The sequence below is a fragment of the Aulonocara sp. 'chitande type north' Nkhata Bay genome, linkage group LG5 (genome assembly GCF_057382095.1).
Source record: "Aulonocara sp. 'chitande type north' Nkhata Bay isolate Kocher_YH1m ecotype deep benthic linkage group LG5, A_spYH_male_GT1.1, whole genome shotgun sequence".
Lineage (NCBI taxonomy): Eukaryota > Metazoa > Chordata > Actinopteri > Cichliformes > Cichlidae > Aulonocara > Aulonocara sp. 'chitande type north' Nkhata Bay.
Window position 1 is genome coordinate 17,708,003 of NC_141348.1, and position 21,566 is coordinate 17,729,568.

Genomic DNA, 21,566 nt, shown 5'->3' on the forward strand with positions numbered 1-21,566 from the left:
AGATCAGACTGGTTTAACTGAAAAACCATCCAACAAGGGACACACTTAGCTTGACAAAGCTACCTCCTAATTAAGAGCAAGGTAATGGCTCAGTCACTTAAAATTAGGACAGCGACGTCCTAGCATCGACAAAATTGATTGTATTGAATTCACATACCAGCTGTAACTTGCAGTTACTAAATTGTTGTCGAGAGCCTGAGGTTGTTGCACACTCACAACTACTTTTGATCACAAGGTGATTTCTTGACAGGAAACAACCTTTCTGCAAACAGTCACAGTCTGACTTGGAGTGACTGGAGTCACTCTCAGAGAGACTGTGGAAAGCTTGCAAATATTTTCTGTGTAATTTATAAACAGAGACCGATTACCAACATGTTGCCATCAGTCTGAATAAGTTGTCATCATTGAGCACAACCCAACTCTTGTCTTAGCAGGCTGCGAGCTGGTTGTATTCTGGTTATCTTCTTATAGAACAGGAAGTCTGACGAGTGCAAATTTAATAGTTTAATGTGAATATCTGTCTGTATAGACAGCAAGAAATATGTGACATTTTTACAGTTAACTGCTGTATTATTAGAAACAGATTGCATGTATCAATCACAGGCTGATACCAGATTGATTGCAGACTGACTCAGTCTCATAGCAACATTTATGGCAGGTTTTAGTGGCAGTGTTTGTTTGCTTGGCAATCTCATTTTGCAGAAAAAAACTGAAGTGAGATAACTTTTAACTTTGAGGACAGATTTTGTAGCTGGAAACGGCTGAGAAGTCGCAATATGTTTTACTGCACTAATCAATAAATCATAAAATGTTAGGTATCACACTGATATATTGTCAAAATATAGTATTGTGGGGTGTCTGGTGATTCCCACCACTACTAGTTATTGTATACATTAAATACTGTGAAAGCATTATACGTATATTAAACCAATGTAAATCCGACTTTGTTCTAGATGTATGCAATAGCTGGACATATTCTCCCTGAAGCTGAAATGTTTTCTTATCCTTCCTGTTCCAAAAATCATTCAGGTAAAGCACCACAATGAGCTTAAATCAATCAAACACTGTCACAATAAAACCGATTTGGGTCTATTTTACACACAATTAGAATCTGAAGAGCAGATTTCTAACACATAAGTGCTATCAGTCCAAACCACTTCCAGCAGAATTTAAACTCAACATTATTTGACATGGTTTGGTTTGCATTTGCACAGCACAGACAGGAGTGATACGGTTGAATGCTCAGCTGCTCCCAAAACAGTAAAACTGCACACAGCTCAAAAATGATCACTCAGCTCTGCTGTTTCTGTCATTTCTCTCAAAGCATTTTAGGATCTTTCATAAGACTGATTTCATTTTAAAGACCACACTTTTGTTTTAGTTCTACAGATGGATTTCATTCACATCCATGCAAATACTTGTTGCACATATAGATCTGATTTTTTTTTAAATCAACTGTCATTCCAACAGTTTTTTTTACCTTTAATTATGAACACAGTGTAGAAACAGAGTAGACAAAGGATTGCATGTGAAAACTCCTCTGACATGAGTTTGTTCTCATTGTTTTGCAATGTGCAAATGTTAGCCAAGCACTGGCAAAGTGATTTTTTTTTCCTGTTTATCATCACATTTATTTAACCAAAAATGTGTCTTTTAGGATGAGCTTGAGGCGGCCACTGCAGCGCGTCTGGGCTTGGGGGTGGTGGCAAAGTGATTAAAAAAGCTTAGACACATACAGTCGATGGATCGGACAATCTGAAACCTGTTCCCCTCCCTTTTTTGTTGAGCTCTTAGCACGTAAGCCACATTTCTGAGAAGTATGCGGCTGTCCTACCTGCCGAGCTGTACACAAGGTTGGCGACTAGCTGGATTAAAGAGTCAAATTATTTTAAGGGTCGGCCATAGGTGCACATGTAGAACCTCAAAATAATGAGAAAGTTGCTTTGTGACTGCTGCATGTATAAAGAGATGACTGCAAAAACCGGAGGGGGCTACAACAAAGAGAGTAATAAATAATCATAATGGGAAATTTTAAAGGCAAAATATCGACAAATAATTAAATGAAGCTCTTTAATCACAACCCAAGAATACAAACAAATGTGTATTAATTCAGAACTTGTTTAACATCCTTAACACCCATTATATACTCGCTCCAGCTTGCCATTTTTGTATTGGTGCAACACAGACTGCACCACAGTGTACACATTTCATCATCAGATATTAACATCAAATCTCAGCCGGCTGTGAATTTAAATAAAGCTCCTTAGTCAAATCACTTAATGCTCAAATAAATAATTACTCATCGCTCTTTTTGTGCTGTCAAATTACATGCTTGCATGCAGCAAGCACGAAACAAGCGGTGTCGATCTTTTTCTGTAATGTCAAAATGTCAAATTAAATTACCCCTGATGCAAACAGATTCCCGCCGTTTATGTCAAACACCACCTTCAGCATCCTTCACTCACTCGTGAGCGCTGATCCTCCGCGTGCGTCCCTGACAGGACGCAGCTGAGCAGCAGCAAAACAAGAGGGTTTGTTCTATGTCACTGCACAATCACCCAAATGAACATTAACACAGCATCCCTCATATGTACAGTATACATTGTTTAACACAGGGAAATACTCTGATGGTTCTTTACTTTTGATTTCACACCCTTCTTCTTTCTTTCTTTTTTTGTTGTTGTTGTTGCTACTGGTGGAATTACCTTGATTTGACCTTGAGTGCCGAGCTCTTACATAACACTACAGCGGCTGCAGCCTCTGAAGCAGTTTCATGTCTTTAATTTCCTGTTCCCATGACTCAACCTGGAGCTGTATCTCTGGAGAAAGCTTGCTTATCATACCCTGATCTAAGCTGGATCATAAGGACTGCTTGTTGAATTTTTTTCATCATTTAATTTATTTTTTTTAACCAAAAGATCTCACGCCACAGAATAATGGGATTGTGAGCTGCAGAGAGCTTGTTATTCAAAGCTGATTATTCTGAAGTTTTGCATTGTCTATTCAGCAGCTTTGTTATATAATGCTACAAAGGAGGGTGACAGTCAGTGTTGCAGTAAATCACTCTGCAACTATACATTAAAGTGATCATTTTTATACTTCTAATCAATGAACGTAGCACATTATTCTTTCTCAATTTGTATTCATAAGGTCCAGATTAGATACAAGCTGCTTTAGAGACCCCAGCAAACACACTTATTCACAGCTGCACCGACTGATCTTTTAACATTAGGGGGCAGAAAAACTCATAAATAAGAAGAATAAAACACAAGTTACAAAATGTTTTAACTGACCCAGAAGCTGAGAGTTGCAAACATGGAGCAGAGCCAGCCTGAATATCACATAAATATGGTGACGAAGGCATTTTAGAATTTGAATAAAAATGTATGAGTGTTTATTCATATCTTATTCCAAAAGGTTTATATACAATCTGTTCAAACAAAAGAAGAAGAAGAAGCAGCAAAAAGTCCAATATTTAAGATAAAGTTTTTATAATGATAGGGAGTAAGTTCTAAAAATACTGCTTAATGCAGCAATTAATGTTGTAGAAGTGCCTCCAGTGTGTTTTATTTCTATTCCTTCCTAAAGCTCACCACCGTCACCAGAGAGAATTACCAGCACTAATTACTTTGAAGACATAACACACAGCGTGTCACATAGCGACAGGAAAACAAAAACAAGACGTCTGGGGCCGTGATTTGGCACCATTAAGAGCAGTGATGCCAAGAGTTGATTTTGTCATCAGTAAATCTAATTTAATTTTAAGCTCAGCGCTGGTTTCAGAGCACCTCCTGAGAACAACACTGGCAGGATGTGGCAGTCACACAGATGGTTGATGGGACTTGTCATCTGCACTTTAGTTTTGGTTTGTGTTGAGCAAGCGGAGCCCAGAAGAGAAGCTGACATACCTCTCTCGAGTGTTTTATGACTGGTAACGCTGATTATTTCCATTTCCAGTTGTTGCTGGGCTGTTATCATTACACTGATCAGACTCGGGACTTTCATCTCTTTCAAAAATCAAGCAAATCTCTGTTCAGATCTATCATCCCCCGTTAAATGGAAGCAATATCTAGGGCTAGTTTCCCATATTTAGCCACCTTAATCATTCATCCTACTGTGTACAACGAGACAGTGGTCATACCAGTGCAGCTATGCCTGCTGCTGACTAAGTGAAGGAAACTCACCAGGACAGCAGGAGTCGGTGTAGAGGTACTCGAGGAAAGACAGGAAAGTGTCTGAGGAGACGCCGTGGATGGGCACCACTCGGCTACGAGCCTCTGCATACTTCCCGCTGAACATGGCGGCCATGACATCACAGCGGGCCACCAACACTGCCCGGTGGGCTGGCAGCACACTCCCTAAATCACACGTGTGGAAAATTAACATGTAAAGTTGAAGTTTCTATGAAGCCTTTCGGCAGCCACAGAGTGTGAAGTGTTTGTGAGTAACATGTTTCATCTTGATGCATCGGCATGAGAAACTTCAATAGCCGCCATGAACACAAGCTGACTTCAGTCAGACATTCCTGCTAATATAGCAGAAGTGTAGAGTATAAATGTAATTTCGGCTTTTAATGAGTGATCGGTCACAACTGCCCATTTAAATGAACAGGAAATTATTGTACAACCTCTCAATGACACAAGTCTCATCATCGAGTACCATTAACAAGACAGATTTTCTCCATGACCTCCATGAAGTTTAGCGCACAGCTCAAGGGCACAAGGACAAGAAAAGCTGGCTGCAATTTTTATGAGATAAATATTGATTAGGAGAGGCTTTTTAGCATTATTTCTAAATTTCTCGATTTCATAGAGAAATGCTGAATGCAAAAGAGATTCTGCTGAGCTGAAACACGACCAGAATGAAAGAGAGCCCATTGCTGGGGCTATTTGATCTTATTTTGTCTCCAAATGGATGATCGGGCCAGGGACGGAGATCCTAATTCAATCACGGCAATAAAATATGACCTTGTTCTGCTGTGTTACATGCATTTGTAAATGTGGGTGTGTCTAATAGGATCAACGTGAACTTACCTTGCACCATGAAGATGACATCAGAGTATAGAGGAGAATTGAAGAGGTTGACGAGAGTCTGGGGACCAAGCTGAGCTGCCCTCGCACTCGGTGTGTCCCTGGTGCCCTGCACACACACACAAACGCACAAACAGTGGAGAAGAAGACAGAAGAATCGGCCAGTGAGAGTTGAAATTCCTCTGCTGCATATCAGGTACTCGTTACCAGCACAATTGCCATTCTGTGCATCTATCCCACATCCCCTGTGGAATACTAATGCCGTCTCTGCCAGTCTTGCTTAGCAGTACCCAAACATGCTCGAACTGCAATGCCAAGAATGTCATGAGTGGAACTGGCTAACACAGAACACAGTGAGAAGCAGACGGCAGTCCAAACTGTCTGTTATCAACACGTTCATGTATTCTGTACTGCACAGCGGGTGAAACTGGTGGAATAAGAAAATCTGTCAATGCGTGTGTGTGTGTGTGTTTGTGCTTTTTGCAAAGTGTATGTGCACACATGGATTTCAGTCCACAGTAGAGTGCCTTCAAAGCATCCCATTTCCACTATGTGACCTTTCTCAGTCAACTGAAGCGCAAAGAACTCCATAATTTCACAGTGAGAGAGTGAGACAGAGAGCAAGATCAACACACACAGTTCAAGTTGGAGGCAGAAACAAAATCAAGAGGCTTAAAATTTCATAAATCAATCAAAGCTCATGGAAAACTTATGGGAAATTAATTTATACAGGTCTCACAGAGTCAGATTCCCCGGAGGTGCTGGAGATGATGCGATCAAATCATGACAAGACATTAGGCTATCTCATTGCGTTAAAGTGGCCCAGCCGTCTCGGTGTGTCAGCTCATCCCAGCACCGCCTCAGGTAGAACTAGTCCTATCCAGATGGGTTGGTAGACTATGCGTGGTGCCAAAGGCTTGTCAGACACAGCCATGTCACATCTCTTTATCCCACTCTAAATATTAAAGCCTGCTGTTTTGTAACATAGAGCCATGTCATGCTCTCTGAGCAGCTGCAATTACACATTACAGGCGTGACGCTGCAGTTTCTAAAATAATTTTAGTGTGCATGTGTTCTTGTGTTGTGCTTTTTGCTCCTTGGAGGGTATCTCTTGTTTACTTTCTGCTAATTCCCACAGTATCCGAGAGGTGATTACAGGCAGTAATTATGTAAATATTCTAATTATAGCAACATTATTACTGTGCTGTTTCCAAACAAGTCGCACTAATTAAGGCACTCTTAGTCTGCAAATGCAAAACACATGTTATACATTCAAAGAGCAGATTTAACACATTAAAGTTATTTAACCTGTTTATTAAGGACAGACCAGTATCGGTGTCATACACACAGTCGAGCCTTAAACAAGATTTTTATTATTGCGAAATTTGTCCTCACCCTTTCTCTGCCGATGAGGGATCGTATTCGGTCTATAAGCTGAGCCACAGCGAGAGAATTCTTCAGCTTCTCATCCAGGGCCTCCTGGAGGTGGTCCCACTCCCACGCTCCTACAAAACATCCACAAACAACCCAATTCTATGGATCCACAATAGTTTACAGAAACACACAGGCAAACACTTTTCTAGCTGGCACTGTGCTCTGACCACCCACATACCTTACACCAAACACTTGAGGCCTGTTTTTGTCAAAGTTGGCTTGTTCTAAAATTTTTCTGTTTATGTAATCTGTTGTCATTATGGGTGGGGAGCCCAGTCCAGATTCCACCCAGCAAACTCAGAAACAGTGAATAAAAAAGGCATTTGTAGAACAAATCGTAAATCTGCCTTCAAACTACCTGGTTAGTAATTCATATTTTACTTTCATTTACGTCAGTGTACCTGGTGGCAGGAAGAGCTGGGCCTAGAGTCCACACAAGTCCAAAATGCCCTCAACTCACTTGGACTTCTGGGTAAAAAATTTGATTTGGGTATTTAAAGGTCACTGTGATCTCACAAAACACATTTTAGGCCATAATTCAACAATTAATGAAGGTCAATTAATATGGCAAAGTTTTACACAAATGATTAATAGGAGAAAATTATGAAGTGATGACATTTCATATCAAAAAGTTAACACTTTTCTGACCTTTATTCAAGACATAAGTCTGGTACTGAAGGAGTGAATGGGACCATCTTTTACATTTTACTTTACATTTAGTCACATATTAAATTAGTGATCTGCCATCTTCTGTTTTCACAGGCTACACATTTGTTGAAGCATCCACATTTAACATTTTGTAGGTTCTTTGCAGCAAGTAAAGAACCTACAGTGTTCAGAACTGTATTGTATAGCAATCGACCTTATTGAACAAATAAAAATACACCCAGCCACTCATGGACCAAATAGCCTTTAACAACAGGTTCAATAGCCCATGCTACCAGCATACTCCCCACAGACTACCCTGAGAAACAATCCAATCCAATAATACAAGTCCATGTACACTGGCTGGGCAAACTCCCACAGACCTTCAATTATCATTGAGAGGGTGAAGAGCTGATACAGTGACCAATGAGCAAAACCTCATTGTTTCTCCTGGATCTGAGGTTCAACTTATCAGTGGATTTCCTCTCCATTACTCCAGCACAGACTTCCTGAGAGGCCCAGGAGTGTGATCCCAAAATTTGGAGCATACTCTCCAGTTCCTTTTGTTAAAAAGGTGAGCCACCACTCCAGTCTGTTAATCAGACCTCAACACAATGCTGCAGCATATCAGTCTTGAGGACCACTAAAAGTCTTCTCTGCACATGCTATATAAGTCTGGTGAGACATAAATGTAAAAGCACACAATTGAAAGTTGTACCCTCTGTTCATATCACTCTGTCTTCCTGTATAGAAATATTGGCATAGTCCATACAAATCAGAAAAGGTACTAGACATGCTTAAAAAAAAAAATCAAAGCATTTTCAAATGTGGCTGGTATAGACAGCCTCAATGACTACAGACCTATAGCCCTCACGTCTGAGACACTATCTGTGTTTTAAACGGATAGTGTCTCAGCACATCAGAGACTGTCTCCCCCCTCCCTTGACCTCCACCAGTTTGTTTACAGGGCAAATCGGTCCACAGAGGATGCCATCACCATCACACTCCACAGAGCGTTTAGCCATTTGAAGAACAGGAAAAGCTAAGTGAGGATGCTCTTCGTGAACCATTCGACACCATAATCCCAGACATCCTCACTCCCAAACTGGACCTTCAGATTCCCCCTGCCACCTGGATCAAAGATTTCCTCACCAACCAGCCTCAATCAGGCCTCACCAATCCCCACCTCTCCTCTCCCTACTGTACGCCCTGTACATCAACCCACCCGACAAACGTCGTAGTCAAGTATGCTGCTGTCTCATCTCTGATGGAGATGAGACAGCATATGGCACGGTGACACATACAGTGGTAGAAAATAACCTGAAGCTGAATGTCCTTAAAACAAAAGAACTCATAATGGACTTCAGGAGGCACAGACAGGTCCACTCCCCTGTCATTATAAACGGAGAAGAGGTGGAATCTGTTTCTGCCTTCAGGTTTCTGGGCACCCACATGTCTGCTGATCTCACCTGGATCCAAAACACAAACGCCCCAGTAAAGAAGACCCAACAGTGGCTGCACTTCCTCCGTGTCCTGAGGAAGAAAAACCTGGACCAGACGTTCCTGCTGGCCTTCTCCCGCTCCTCAGTGGAGAGCATCCTCTCCTACTGCTTGGGCGTTTGTTACGTAGGGGCCACAACTGAGAAGAGGAAGGCTGCACAGAGGGTAATTAACACCTCCCCCAAAAATCCTCTGCTGCTTTCTACCACCTCTAGAGGCCATCGCCAGATCCTCCAGTCTCAGGAAAACCAAGCCCATCACAGGTGACCCCATGCACCCACAACCTGTTTGACCCGCTGCCCTCTGGTCGGTGCCTCAGGTCAATCGGGTCCCACACCTCCGGACTCACAAACAGCTCCTTCCGCTGTAAACAAACACTATTCCCCCACCCCTGCCCACCCACCTCACCAGTGTGAGCCATTGTCTGTGTAACCCTCATCACGCTGGCCACTCATATACAGACTCTATACTCAGACCAAGTCCTTTTGCACTGCTTTAAAGCACTTTGCTCTCCAATGTGCGTCTTTCTATTGTTTTGTATATATTCTTCTTGATTTTATACATTTCTCCCATTTGTTATTTATTTCTGTAGTCTCATTATTTATATTTTATTCCTGCACATTTGGTGTGGAGCACTTATAATTCTGTTGTACATGTACAATGACAATAAGTGGCTATTTTATTCTATTCTAATATTACAGTTAAATCACAAGTGACAGAAGTAAAAGAGGAGCACAGCGGTGCAGTAGGTAGAACTGTCGCCTAATCACAAGAGGTTTTCTGATAAAAACCTGCTGGTGAGCTCAGGCCTTTCTAGGTATGATTGTGAGACTGTGTGGTTGTCCGTGTCTGTCGAGGCTATACCCTACCTCTCGCCAAAAGTCATTTGGCATAGGCTCAAGCCCCCATGATTCTGAACTGGATAATTTGATACAAAAATGGATGGATATATAAGATACTAGTTTAATTTGTGAACCTGTTCTTCACATGCTGTACTGCACAATGTTCCTTTCAGGTAAATGCCAACATGAGCATGCTAACGTGCTTACAAAGTCTTGCATGCTGATGTTTAGAAGGTATCATTTACTACAGTGGCTTGCAAAAGTATTCGGCCCCCTTGAACTTCCCCACATTTTGTCACATTACAGCCACAAACATGGAATTCCAATAAAATTGATTCAAGTGAAAGACCAATACAAAGTGGTGAACACGTGAGAAGTGGAACGAAAATCATACATGATTCCAAACATTTTTTACAAATAAATAACTGCAAAGTGGGGTGTGCGTAATTATTCAGCCCCCTGAGTCAATACTTTGTAGAACCACCTTTTGCTGCAATTACAGCTGCCAGTCTTTTAGGGTCTGTCTCTACCAGCTTTGCACATCTACAGACTGAAATCTTTGCCCATTCTTCTGTGCAAAACAGCTCCAGCTCAGTCAGATTAGATGGACAGCGTTTGTGAACAGCAGTTTTTAGATCTTGCCACAGATTCTCGATTGGATTTAGATCTGGACTTTGACTGGACCATTCTAACACATGGATGTGTTTTGTTTTAAACTACTCCCTTGTTGCCCTGGCTTTATGTTTAGGGTCGTTGTCCTGCTGGAAGGTGAACCTCCGCCCCAGTCTCAATCTTCCAAGACTGCCCTGTATTTGGCTCCATCCATCTTCCCATCAACTCTGACCAGCTTCCCTGTCCCTGCTGAAGAGAAGCGCCCCCAGAGCATGATGCTGCCACCACCATATATGACAGTGGGGATGGTGTGTTCAGACTGATGTGCAGTGTTAGTTTTCCGCCACACATAGCGTTTTGCATTTTGGACAAAAAGTTCCATTTTGGTCTCATCTGACCAGAGCACCTTCTTCCACATGTTTGCTGTGTCCCCCACATGGCTTGTGGCAAACTGCAAACAGGACTTCTTATGGTTTCCTGTTAACAATGGCTTTCTTCTTGCCACTCTTCCATAAAGGCCAACTTTGTGCAGTGCACAACTAATAGTTGTCCTATGGACAGATTCCTCCACCTGAGCTGTAGATCTCTGCAGCTCGTCCAGAGTCACCATGGGCCTCTTGGCTGCATTTCTGATCAGCGCTCTCCTTGTTCGGTCTGTGAGTTTAGGTGGACGGCCTTGTCTTGGTAGGTTTACAGTTGTGCCATACTCCTTCCATTTCTGAATGATCGCTTGAACAGTGCTCCGTGGGATGTTCAAGGCTTGGGAAATCTTTTTGTAGCCTAAGCCTGCTTTAAATTTCTCAATAACTTTATCCCTGACCTGTCTGGTGTGTTCTTTGGACTTCATGCTGTCGTTGCTCCCAATATTCTCTTAGACAACCTCTGAGGCCGTCACAGAGCAGCTGTATTTGTACTGACATTAGATTACACACAGGTGCACTCTGTTTAGTCATTAGCACTCATCAGGCAATGTCTATGGGCAACTGACTGCACTTAGACCAAAGGGGGCTGAATAATTGCGCACACCCCACTTTGCAGTTATTTATTTGTAAAAAAATGTTTGGAATCATGTATGATTTTCGTTCCACTTCTCACGTGTGCACCACTTTGTGTTGGTCTTTCACGTGGACTTCCAATAAAATTGATTCATGTTTGTGGCTGTAATGTGACAAAATGTGGGAAAGTTCAAGGGGGCCGAATACTTTTGCAAGCCACTGTATCTTCGGTTTCCATGTGTGCATACTAAACAGGACTAAGCACAAAGTGCAGCTGTATCTGATGAGAATCTCATTTTTTTTTATGATAAACACACACTGGACATTTTGACTGGGTGATGCCTAACTTTCAATTAAAAGGAAAAGAAGCATTGACAGAAATGTTCAGTAGCTGTTGTGAAAATCTGTTGTGGGAGTAACAAGAAACACAAGAGATTGCCAAAGTCACACTGAGTCACCATGTGGAAAATTTGAATGTCTGCAAAAGAAATCATGACAATCCATTCAGCAGTTGCAGATATTTCACCCTGGACCTAAGAGGTCAACCAACCAACCAAACAAACACATAAATGCGCCAAAATATTCATAGCCACACCACTAATGCAGCTGAAAATGATCGCTCAACAGTAAACAAGGGCGAGAACAGATTGTCAGGGTTTAATGCACAGAGGTTTCTATAAAACAGGATGTAAAATATAACGACCCAGTAATTATCAGCACTGATGAACGTGATAAACCTAAACATAAAAATGCACAAAACTGCAGAAAAACAAATAAAATTCTTCATGCTGCTTCCTCAGCTGAGACATCTGGAGAAAACAGCTGGATTTCATTGCAGTGTACTACAATCTTAAATTGTAGATGCTTTATAAACGCAAAACATTCCTGTAGCTTGATTGGGGTGGCACACTCTGTCTCACTGGGACATAAACAGGCTGTCGAGGAAAGAAGGGAGCTGGTCTGGTCAGGATTTAGCTCATCATTAGTTCATAATGATGGTATTTGGCCTGATAGAGGGATTACCTCAACAAGCGGGGCCGGATAATGAAACTGTGTGGTGCAGACACCTCAAACACAGGCCGAGAGATTAGCTCAAGCGCTGTCGTGCTTTTACGTGACGCAACTGGACACCAAGACTATGTATTCAAATAGACAAAAAGTGGACAGGCAAACAAGTTGGAGAAGAAATCATGTGTAAACAATTAAAAAAAAACAATCACAAAGACATTTCCAAGAAGTTTCATTCCTGGCTCTTAAGTTTAACTTCAACTAAATTCGAATAACACAGCAGCAAGGTCAGCAAATCAAACTTCTAAGATAATTTGAGATAAGATGCCCTAAAAAACAACTGGTCCTGAATGTCCTCACACACACACACACACACACACACACACTCACACACATCTGTGTCACAGACATGTACTAAACGTGTTAAACATGCACATACACACCACACCAACCAAGTGACAAATTCAATAGTACAGCAGCACAATACACAAGGAGACAGAGTCTCACAGTGTTAACATCACACAAGCAAAGTCATGGCCTCTGTGACTGTCCATTCACACTCATGTGACAAAAACCCCAAGTTTGGAATAACACCATGGGTGTGTGTGTTTACTGATACATGATATATTGTTATGCAAATTAGCTCTGGAAAGCCAAATAAAATAAGCGACAACTGCCAGTTGTTGAATCACAGTCAAAAAAAAAATATCTATCCCATCTCTGGAAAGGCAAAGTACAGCTTGTTGTGGATTTACTGCAAATGAACAAATATTGGCTCGCTGAGCTCTGAATGTTTCTGTGGGCAAAGAAGACGCTCATTCACATCTGATTAGCCAATTCAAGAAAATACACTAGCACACACTCGGTATATGAGGTCAGCTGCTTTAAACATACAGTGAGACCCACCATTTTGAAGGTTAACATTAGTCAATTTTTACACGAGACTTAACACCGTCTCCCTGCAGTCTTTTATGAAAACAGGGTATTCCTAGTCCACTCAGCACACGCACACATTCCTCCTGCTATTCTCTCCAAGCACCCCCCCCCACACACACACACACACACACACACACACACACACACACAAACTAACGGTAGTGCTCAGCTTTTTACCATCACATTATCTACAGATGAGCAGGGTCTTACTTTCTTCTCCCCTCTCATTTTCCCCTTGGTCCCAGTTTTTCCACTCCACACTATCCCATCTTCCTCCTCTCTTACTCAAAAAATATCCACACAAACACACAAGGACTATGTACACATGAACACACACACACTGCCCTCCCCTTATTTCAACTGCTGGTTTTCTTATTCTTATTCAGACAGTCACTCAGAGAGAATCAGTCTAACTCTATAATCTTCTTCCCTCCTCTGCTTACCCTCCACCAGCCGCATACACTCTCAGCTTACGTGTTTGTGTGTCTACTTCTGCTGTTGATTTGTTTGTGTGTCAGAGCATCAACGCGACTCACATGCACGTTAACAGGCAGCCAGGAATCAGATGTTTGCACAGCTTTTTTTGCCATAAGGATTTGTGCACACCGTGCAGCCTGTGTTGAAGTGCCAGCTAGCAGGCACTGCGAGCTGACATGCAGCAGGCACAGCACCACAGACTCTAAGCTGTGGGAGCGAGAAGATTTTTTTATTACATTGCTAAAGTTGAAGAAAATATTGCATGCCTGTTTTACTGGCTTCACACCCGACTCGAGAACACACTGGATGCAACTGCCTCAGTGTTTACAGTGCCTCGGATGTTTTGTGCTTGCATGCTTAGTCCGTGAGAGCAACCTAATAGATGGCATTGGAAATTATACAAGACAGGTGCACTTTATCATTTCTTGATGTAAATATAAGCCCCCAGGAACAGGTGGCAGAGTCTGACTCTATCAGCTAATCACATTCACAATTACAATGGTGTACCAGTGTGCCAACCCCTCCTGCTGTCATTCCATAATGTTTAATAGAAATACGCTACGAGAGAGACAAAAGACACACACATGTCCTGAGGGAGCCAAGGGAAGTGCAAGCGTAGCTCCAGAAAGGAGTTCAAGATCACACTACTACAAAATGATTGATCTGGTCCTAGATTAAAATACTACAGTTGCTTGCTATTAAGTACTTTCAACTTGACTGACTTCTGTTCCTCGGCGTAATGGAACATTGGACAAGGCCCAGCAGCAGGAAAACTGCCTTCTGCTGCCACAGGACCATTAATCATCACATCTAAATTATTAGAAAAAGAGTAACTGCTATTAGGGAATAGATTTCCCTTCCTGTGAATGTCAGTCCAGCTATTTTTGCTCCAGTTGTAATGTACCTAATGTGTCTAAATTAGCAAAACAGGAAACATCAAGGATGCAGCACTGGCTTTGGCAACATAAAAAAATATCACTACAGGACTGCATTGTTTAAATATGTCATAAATGTATACAATGGGGCACGGTGGTTAGCACTGTTGCCGCACAGCAAGAAGGTCCTGAGTTCAATTCCAACATCAGGCCGGGGTCTTTCTGTGTGGAGTTTGCATGTTCTCCCCGTGTTTGCGTGGGTTCCCTCCGGGTACTCCGGCTTTCTCCCACCGTCCAAGGACATGCAGCTTGTGGGGATAGGTTAATTGGATAATCCAAATTGTCACTAGGTGTGAATGTGCGAATGAATGTGAGTGTGAATGGTTGTCTGTCCCTGTATGTTTGCCCTGCGACAGACTGGCGACCTGTCCAGGGTGTACCCCGCCTCTCGCCCTATGACAGCTGGGATAGGCTCCAGCGCCCCCCGCGACCCTGAAAAAGGATAAGCGGAAGCGAATGGATGGATGGATGTATACAATGGATCAAATATTAATAAGCCTGTAGTATTCAGTAAAAATAATCATTTCAATGTGCACTTTCCAGAAATCATGTAGCGCCATGGAAGTGAAATGACTGAGTTTTATCTGGATAAAGTACTTTGTTTGGACTCCAATGCTTGGAGACACTTTTTTGTCTTTTCTGATTTCCAATTTCTGTTTGGCACTTTCTGTGCATGTCATCCTGCTGCCAGGGTGTCCGTTTGGGCAACTCGATGCTGGCGAAATCACAGGCCGCTAATCGGCTGAGATGAGAGGCTCGTCTGTGGTTTATCTGTTGTTTCCATTTAAGCTGGTCCAGCTTTTAACACAGAAATTATTTAGCAACACAAACTACACCACAGTATTTAGATTGCAGTCTAGTATAACTGTTCTTAATTACCAAAAAACTCTCATTTTATTCAGCCACACTAGCAGCATGGCTGGAGGAATGACACTATAGATCAGCTACCTACTTTACACCACAATAAAACGTCATGATGGTTAAAATCCATCAGATTATGGTGAGCCTCTATCTTTCACAAGCACAGGAAAAGCCAACCAAGAGATGAAGACTAAGAATCCTGCCAAGCAATGGTGCAATCAAACCAGGCTCCAACGTTTGTTATTTTAAATTTACTGTCTGCAAACATCTCTCAAAATTATATCCATAGTTTATTGAACAGTCTCTGATGCATAAACTATACAAATCTGCCACAAATCCTCATCCAGCAAATCTGCGAGAACAAAACTCCCTTCAGCTGCCCGCCCCTGGCCAGTCAGCCAGAAAAATTTGCCCCCTTAGTAATGCTAACAACATTTTCATCTTTGGCCTGTGTTCATAATGCCGTGTGAAACTGTAATATTTTCTTAGTCTGTTGCTTAGCACTAAATAGTACATGTCTGTATTTGAGCATCTGTACACTTTAAGGATGCAGCTTGCCAACCAAGCTGACTAGTGTTAGATTATAACTTAATTCTCCAACCTCTCATCCAAATACGGTCATTTCTGGCACCAAAAAAACAGCATGGCAGCTGCCAATACTCCAGCATAAATGCACACTCCAGAAACGAATGAGTGACATCATGATAGCTATGTCAGTCCTAATAATAATTGCTTTACTAGACTTGTTATCAGTGTTACTGCTTATAAATAGCTTTTCTAACTAATATAGGTGCCTGTACATTTACAGCAACACTAGTTTAATGCCCAATCACACATCCATCCATCTTCTTCACTAATTCAGGGTTGTGTGGGGTAATGAAGCCTTTCTAAGATAATCAGACTATAAATTAAAGGTAAGGAAAACAAAACAAAACAAAAAAACAAAACCCTCTTCCTGTCAACCATTTACCTTCATGCATTTTGCTTTTGTCTATATATTACTAATACGAGCAATGAGCAATGTATCCAAAGCGTACCCAGAACAGTTTCCTAGCAAAGAAGGGATTTTTCAGATTACAGAACCTTTAATCTTCAGTCTGCAGCTACGTCTGTGAGGCCTGTGAGTTTTCTGTCAGCTGGTACAACACATACAGTACAGGATATCACACCACTTCTCTTTCTTTTGGAAAAAGAGAGGTTTGTGATATAGCGTTTCATTTTCTTTGACCTTAGAAAACATCCATCAGCTAATTTGTCAAATTGTTCGATTTCATTCAGTCACACTAGGAATCAGGTGGATTTCCACATTCAGTACCTCGAGAGCTTACAAGTGGCTGTTAAATTGGATAAATGGACATGATGGCATTTTCTATAAAGATACATAACAGCAGATTTAGGATAACAGCAACAAATCTTTCTTTGGATGGAGGTTTTTACCTCTATAAATGAACATGAGAGTCTCCCACAAGCACATGCACAGCAGGGGGTCCTTCACCACCAGACGAGTGAGGCGTCCCGTCAGGTGTCCATCTGATCTCGGCATGTCATCAATAATACTCCCATCCCAGGTGGAAAGCAGCGAGTGGGGACCTCCGTCACGCTCTCTGCAAACACACCGCGACTGTGGACGTTCCCTGTCCAACCAGAGATAGAAGAAAATGTTTCAATTACAGAGAAGTTTGCCGAAATAGTTGGGCTCTCGCTGGCTACAGACTCAGGTGGTGAAATAGGATATTAAACCCCATGCTGTGAAGAGGTTAATATCTCTCCTACCTGGTCTTGGGCCCAAGGAGTAGCTGTCTGAAGTACGGGCTGACAGCACACAGCACAGCGGCATGCGCCCAACCCAGCTCTTTCCCAGAATCCCCGGCATAGAAAGCCACATCGGCGAACTGCACGCCACGCTCCAACAACCACTGCATGTCCTGGGAGAAGCTGGACTCCTCCACTCTAATAGGGGGAAGACGAGCTGAACAGAAGAGAGCAACAAAAGAAACGAGTGAGGATGGACAGAGATGATGAGCAATTACTGCTGAAATTCAGTTTGCCTCCATATCAAAGAATAACACAGAATATTGAATGGGCTTGTTATGTTCAAAGCCTCTCAGGAGTGTTTTAGTATTGATATTTGGTGTACTCAATTTTCCTTCAGTCTGCCTTGTTTACTTGTACTTGTGTTTTCTTGGGAGGCTGTTGGCAATGAGTTTTGACAACTCAGAGAAAAATTGGGGTGTACAATGCAGGTCGAGGGAGTGATCTTGTCAGCAACAGCACAGTGAGATTTTAAAGCCAAGAAAAAGAGACAGGTCATTTTTGTCCTTTCTCGTTGCTCATGTTTAAAGAACGGCTTCCAGGTACGTTTGTCTTTGCATTAATAACAGTCCTTAGAAGATGAAAGTAGCTCAAGGCTGCTGCAGTGAAATTCTGGTCTAGTCTGGTCTGGTCTGGTCAGAGACTGAAAAAGGACCTGAAGTTGACCTTTATTTGTCAACTTTACTTTTAAATTGTTTTGGTGATAAAACACTAAAATGAACAGCACACCCCAAAACTTTGGGATTAAAAAGATTTGGAACTAATCTAATAAATGAAGAAGACACAAAAAGGAAAAACCAACAAAAAAAGACAACGATTTGCAGTGAACTGCATGACAAACGTGAATACACAGAAAATTGCAACGAAGAAAAACACAACAAAGCGTCTCTTGGAAAAATGGGAGGCAAAGCTGTGCACGCTCAGTGATTCATGCATTCATGAAGTCAAATTAGTAAAAAGTAAAAAAGCACTGAGCAGGGGAACAAAGAAGGCAGGGCGAGGGAGCTTCAGCTTCACTAATCATTGGCCTATTATATTCCTATTGATGCTTAATACTTACTGCACCTCTGTGGAGCTCATCTCCTTTTTTATGAGTGCTCTGTTTTAGCCATGACAACTGTGCCGCTTCTTAATCCCCGTATGTCATTGTTAATGTAAGCTACACCGTAAAGGGAGCTAAGCAGTGTCGAACGACACCAATAAATCCTGCAGGCACTTGCTGCCATTTTTTTGGCAGCACTTAAAAATGTCAGTCAGATTTAAACAGGCAAAGCGGAAACCTGCTCGGATCGATATTTAACACAGGTTTAACAGCGTAGTTTGTGTTAAATATGTTCAGGTGTTTCGGTTTTTTTAAAAGCATGACTTTGCATGCAGGAATGGCCATAGCAGAGAGGAGAAGAAAAGTGAACCAAGGAGTGCAGCTCTGTATTCTAACCCCCTCCCTGAATACAACACCAGACTACTTCGTCTACTCGAGGTCTTGGAGTTGTTACTTTTAATTTCCTGGTTTCAAATTCAGCGCACAGAAAGCTTTCAGTTTGTGGCAACATCCAGCAGCCAGTTGCAGCTTTAATCAGACTCTCTTGTATCCAATTAGGACAAAGAGCGTCCAAAAAAGCAGAGCATTAAGAGAAAGGGAGAGCAGCAGACATGCAGCCACCGAGCACTCCAGCTCAGCCCGTTTCTTTTTCAGCGTTTCTACAGTAATCAAACTCGCTGTGTCTAAGCTGTTTGCTGTGTGTCAGCCTTTCTGTGAGGTTTAGCCTCTTTTGATCATTTATCTCCTCATAATTTGTGGTCTTTTGCAGAATGTGACTGGATAAGACGCAGTTTGATTAAGTCTGCAATAAATCTGCAAGGGCCTCAAAAAAAAAAAAAAAGCGAGAGAGAGAGAGAGAGAACTTTTAACATGAGTGGCTTTTTGCAGCTTAATTGCAATTTCATCTAAAATTCTGAATTTCAGATAAGCAGACTAAGACTAAATAACATCTTAAGTAATTAGTCAGCAATTAACTGGCAACTTTTTGATTTATAATGGACCATTTGAGTCATTTTGTAGTGTGAGCGACTTAAAGAGAGAACTGGGAGAAACTGTCTGGTCTTTCTTTGTTTTTTTAAACATCCATGATCGCTCTTCTCTAGATCAGCGGTCCCCAACCCCCGGGCCTCGGAGTTGTTTGGTTCCGGGCCGCGAGAGTTGAGGCTCAGGTGTGAAATGTATGGTTTTCAGGGGGTTTATCGGTTTTCAGCGTTATTTTGTTATCGTTTTTATCGTTAACTCGGTTTTCCTGGGTCTTTTCACGTGTGTTATGAATAAATCTTCTTTTTTTCGGTACCGGTACTAGTTTTATTTTGTTGTATTTATCCGCGACACCTTAAAGGCCGGTCTGTGAAAATAATGTCAGGCATAAACCGGTCCGTGGCGCAAAAAAGGTTGAGGACCGCTGCTCTAGATTTTAGAAGCTCATCACCATTGCCTTGACAAAAATCATTATAATCAACACATTTATTTGGTTATAAAGATAATTTTTTGTTGTTGGGGGAAACATATTGTGAATAATTAACTTCAATAATAGGCATGAAAAATTAAAAACACATAACATACAGGACCAAGCGCTGAACTGACAACATGAGAGGGCTTCACTAAAAGATGAGGTTAAGGAGTAATCCCACAGTCTCATAAGAACAATCATTGAGCTGCCTCCACCAAACGCAGGGAACTCAGCTGTTACTGCTTCTGTTTGCTCAGGCTAAAATTGATTCAAATGTCAGTGAATAAAAGTAGTCTACCTAGCTCTTTGTCTTTCCAGTTTGGAACAGAGCGTATTGATCCAGATAAAACCTTTGTGCTCAGCTCTTTTTATGGCTATGTAAGCTCAAAAGGTAACAATCCATCCAGTTCACTGAATGTTTCTAAACACCATAAACACGGCAATTGACAAAAATATATATAATTAAGAAATATATTTTTTAAAAACACACACAGGCTACAAATCTGCTTAAATGAATTAAAAATGGCAGGCATGCATGACACTTGAAACAAAGCCAGGATAACTCATTGCTTGGCATAGTATTCCTCTGACCTGGCTGTTCTAAGTGAGGGGGGCGAAGTTCATTCACTTTATTTCCTCGCCTCTTCTCTGGCCTCTCTTTGGCTTTGTGTTTCAGACACTGAATCATGAAGTACTCCAGCTAAACAACACAAACAACATACATGTTATTTCAAAATCTGTACAAAGATAGTGAAGTTACATCATCATCTTGTTGCTTTAGAAATAACTTCCCGAGACGTCCAACCTGTCACTGTCTCCCCTACTAAACACTGTATCTACAATCTGGAAACGCAGAGTTACTCTACTTTGAAGGAAAAGAACATCGTGAGATGTGTTTTTGTCTTTCTCTTCTTTGGGGACGCTGAGTCAAAAACACACCACAGCATCAACTCTGACTCCAGTGTTGCATCATCACTTACCACGCTGCCAAAGTAGCGACCCACGAAGACATGGTTGAGGGAGGGCAACTCCAGATAGGTGGCCCCCAAGTCCCGGGACAACTGCAAACCTTCACTGTGAGGTACGCAGCTGCTCCAGTCAGAGGCACACAGTGGACACGTACAGGGGGGGCCTTCATCTGAAAACAGTAGAATTCAAGTGTAGGATGAGGTAATGCACACTTTACTAATAACTAGTTTATGTGTGTATATCTGAAGGAATACATGTGCTATTGATGTTACATTATCCTTTTTGAGAAGCATGAACCTACTAAGGCAGTACTAGATCCATGTGTGACTCAGTGAGTTCTACTGAACCACTCAAGCACAGAGGAAGTGGAAAAGAATAACATGCCTGTGACAAAGGAGTAGCAGCGCACTGAAGGGCACTCAGCAAAATTGAACAGATTCTAAGAAATAATTAGATTTAAAATAGTCACAAACACACCCTCCCTTCAGGTGACTGAAATTCCCATGGCAAACACTTAGCCTGTTCAGATGAGCAATGTTCCTCAATAATTACAATAAAAAGTTGTAGAAAAATAAACAATAATAAACAAAAAACAATGCCCTTACAGAATGCAAAAGTGTTGTGTTGTTAGTCAGTGCTGCTGGAGCAAAAAATACATTTTGCAAACTAAACTAGAATGGAAAGCATGTTTCACAAATCAGAACATATGAACCAGATGCTACAACCACATGTGGCTTTTATGGTGTGGCCTCGCCCTTTTTCCCAATTCCTCAATTCTTTCTCTGGGTGACTATGTAGAGAGCTAGCGAGGGTTTTTAAAAGGGAAAGCATGCATGCGTACGTTTGGATTTTAAAAATATTTCTGCTGCACACCCCAAGCTGCAATTTCTTCAGCAAGTTAATGAGGGGGGGGGGGGGGGGGGGGGGGGGGGGGGGGTCAGTAATTGTACAGCAAGATCATATAGATGTGTAAAATCTGCAGTGGCACGTGGACTAGGACTGGCTGTACTGTGGC

At 41.9% G+C, this 21,566-nt stretch overlaps 1 protein-coding gene across 1 annotated transcript in view; it reads right to left on the reverse strand.

Annotated features, from left to right (window-relative positions):
• rhobtb3 (Rho related BTB domain containing 3) overlaps positions 1-21,566 on the reverse strand; it is a 28,312-nt gene that overhangs the window by 3,174 nt on the left and 3,572 nt on the right. The window contains exons 4-10 of the mRNA XM_086291759.1: positions 20,563-20,720; positions 20,174-20,282; positions 17,049-17,244; positions 16,713-16,909; positions 6,426-6,535; positions 5,034-5,139; positions 4,185-4,358 (exon numbers count right to left, since the gene is read on the reverse strand). Coding sequence (XP_086147885.1) covers positions 4,185-4,358; positions 5,034-5,139; positions 6,426-6,535; positions 16,713-16,909; positions 17,049-17,244; positions 20,174-20,282; positions 20,563-20,720 — 1,050 coding nt within the window. The remainder of the gene's footprint in view (positions 1-4,184; positions 4,359-5,033; positions 5,140-6,425; positions 6,536-16,712; positions 16,910-17,048; positions 17,245-20,173; positions 20,283-20,562; positions 20,721-21,566) is intronic.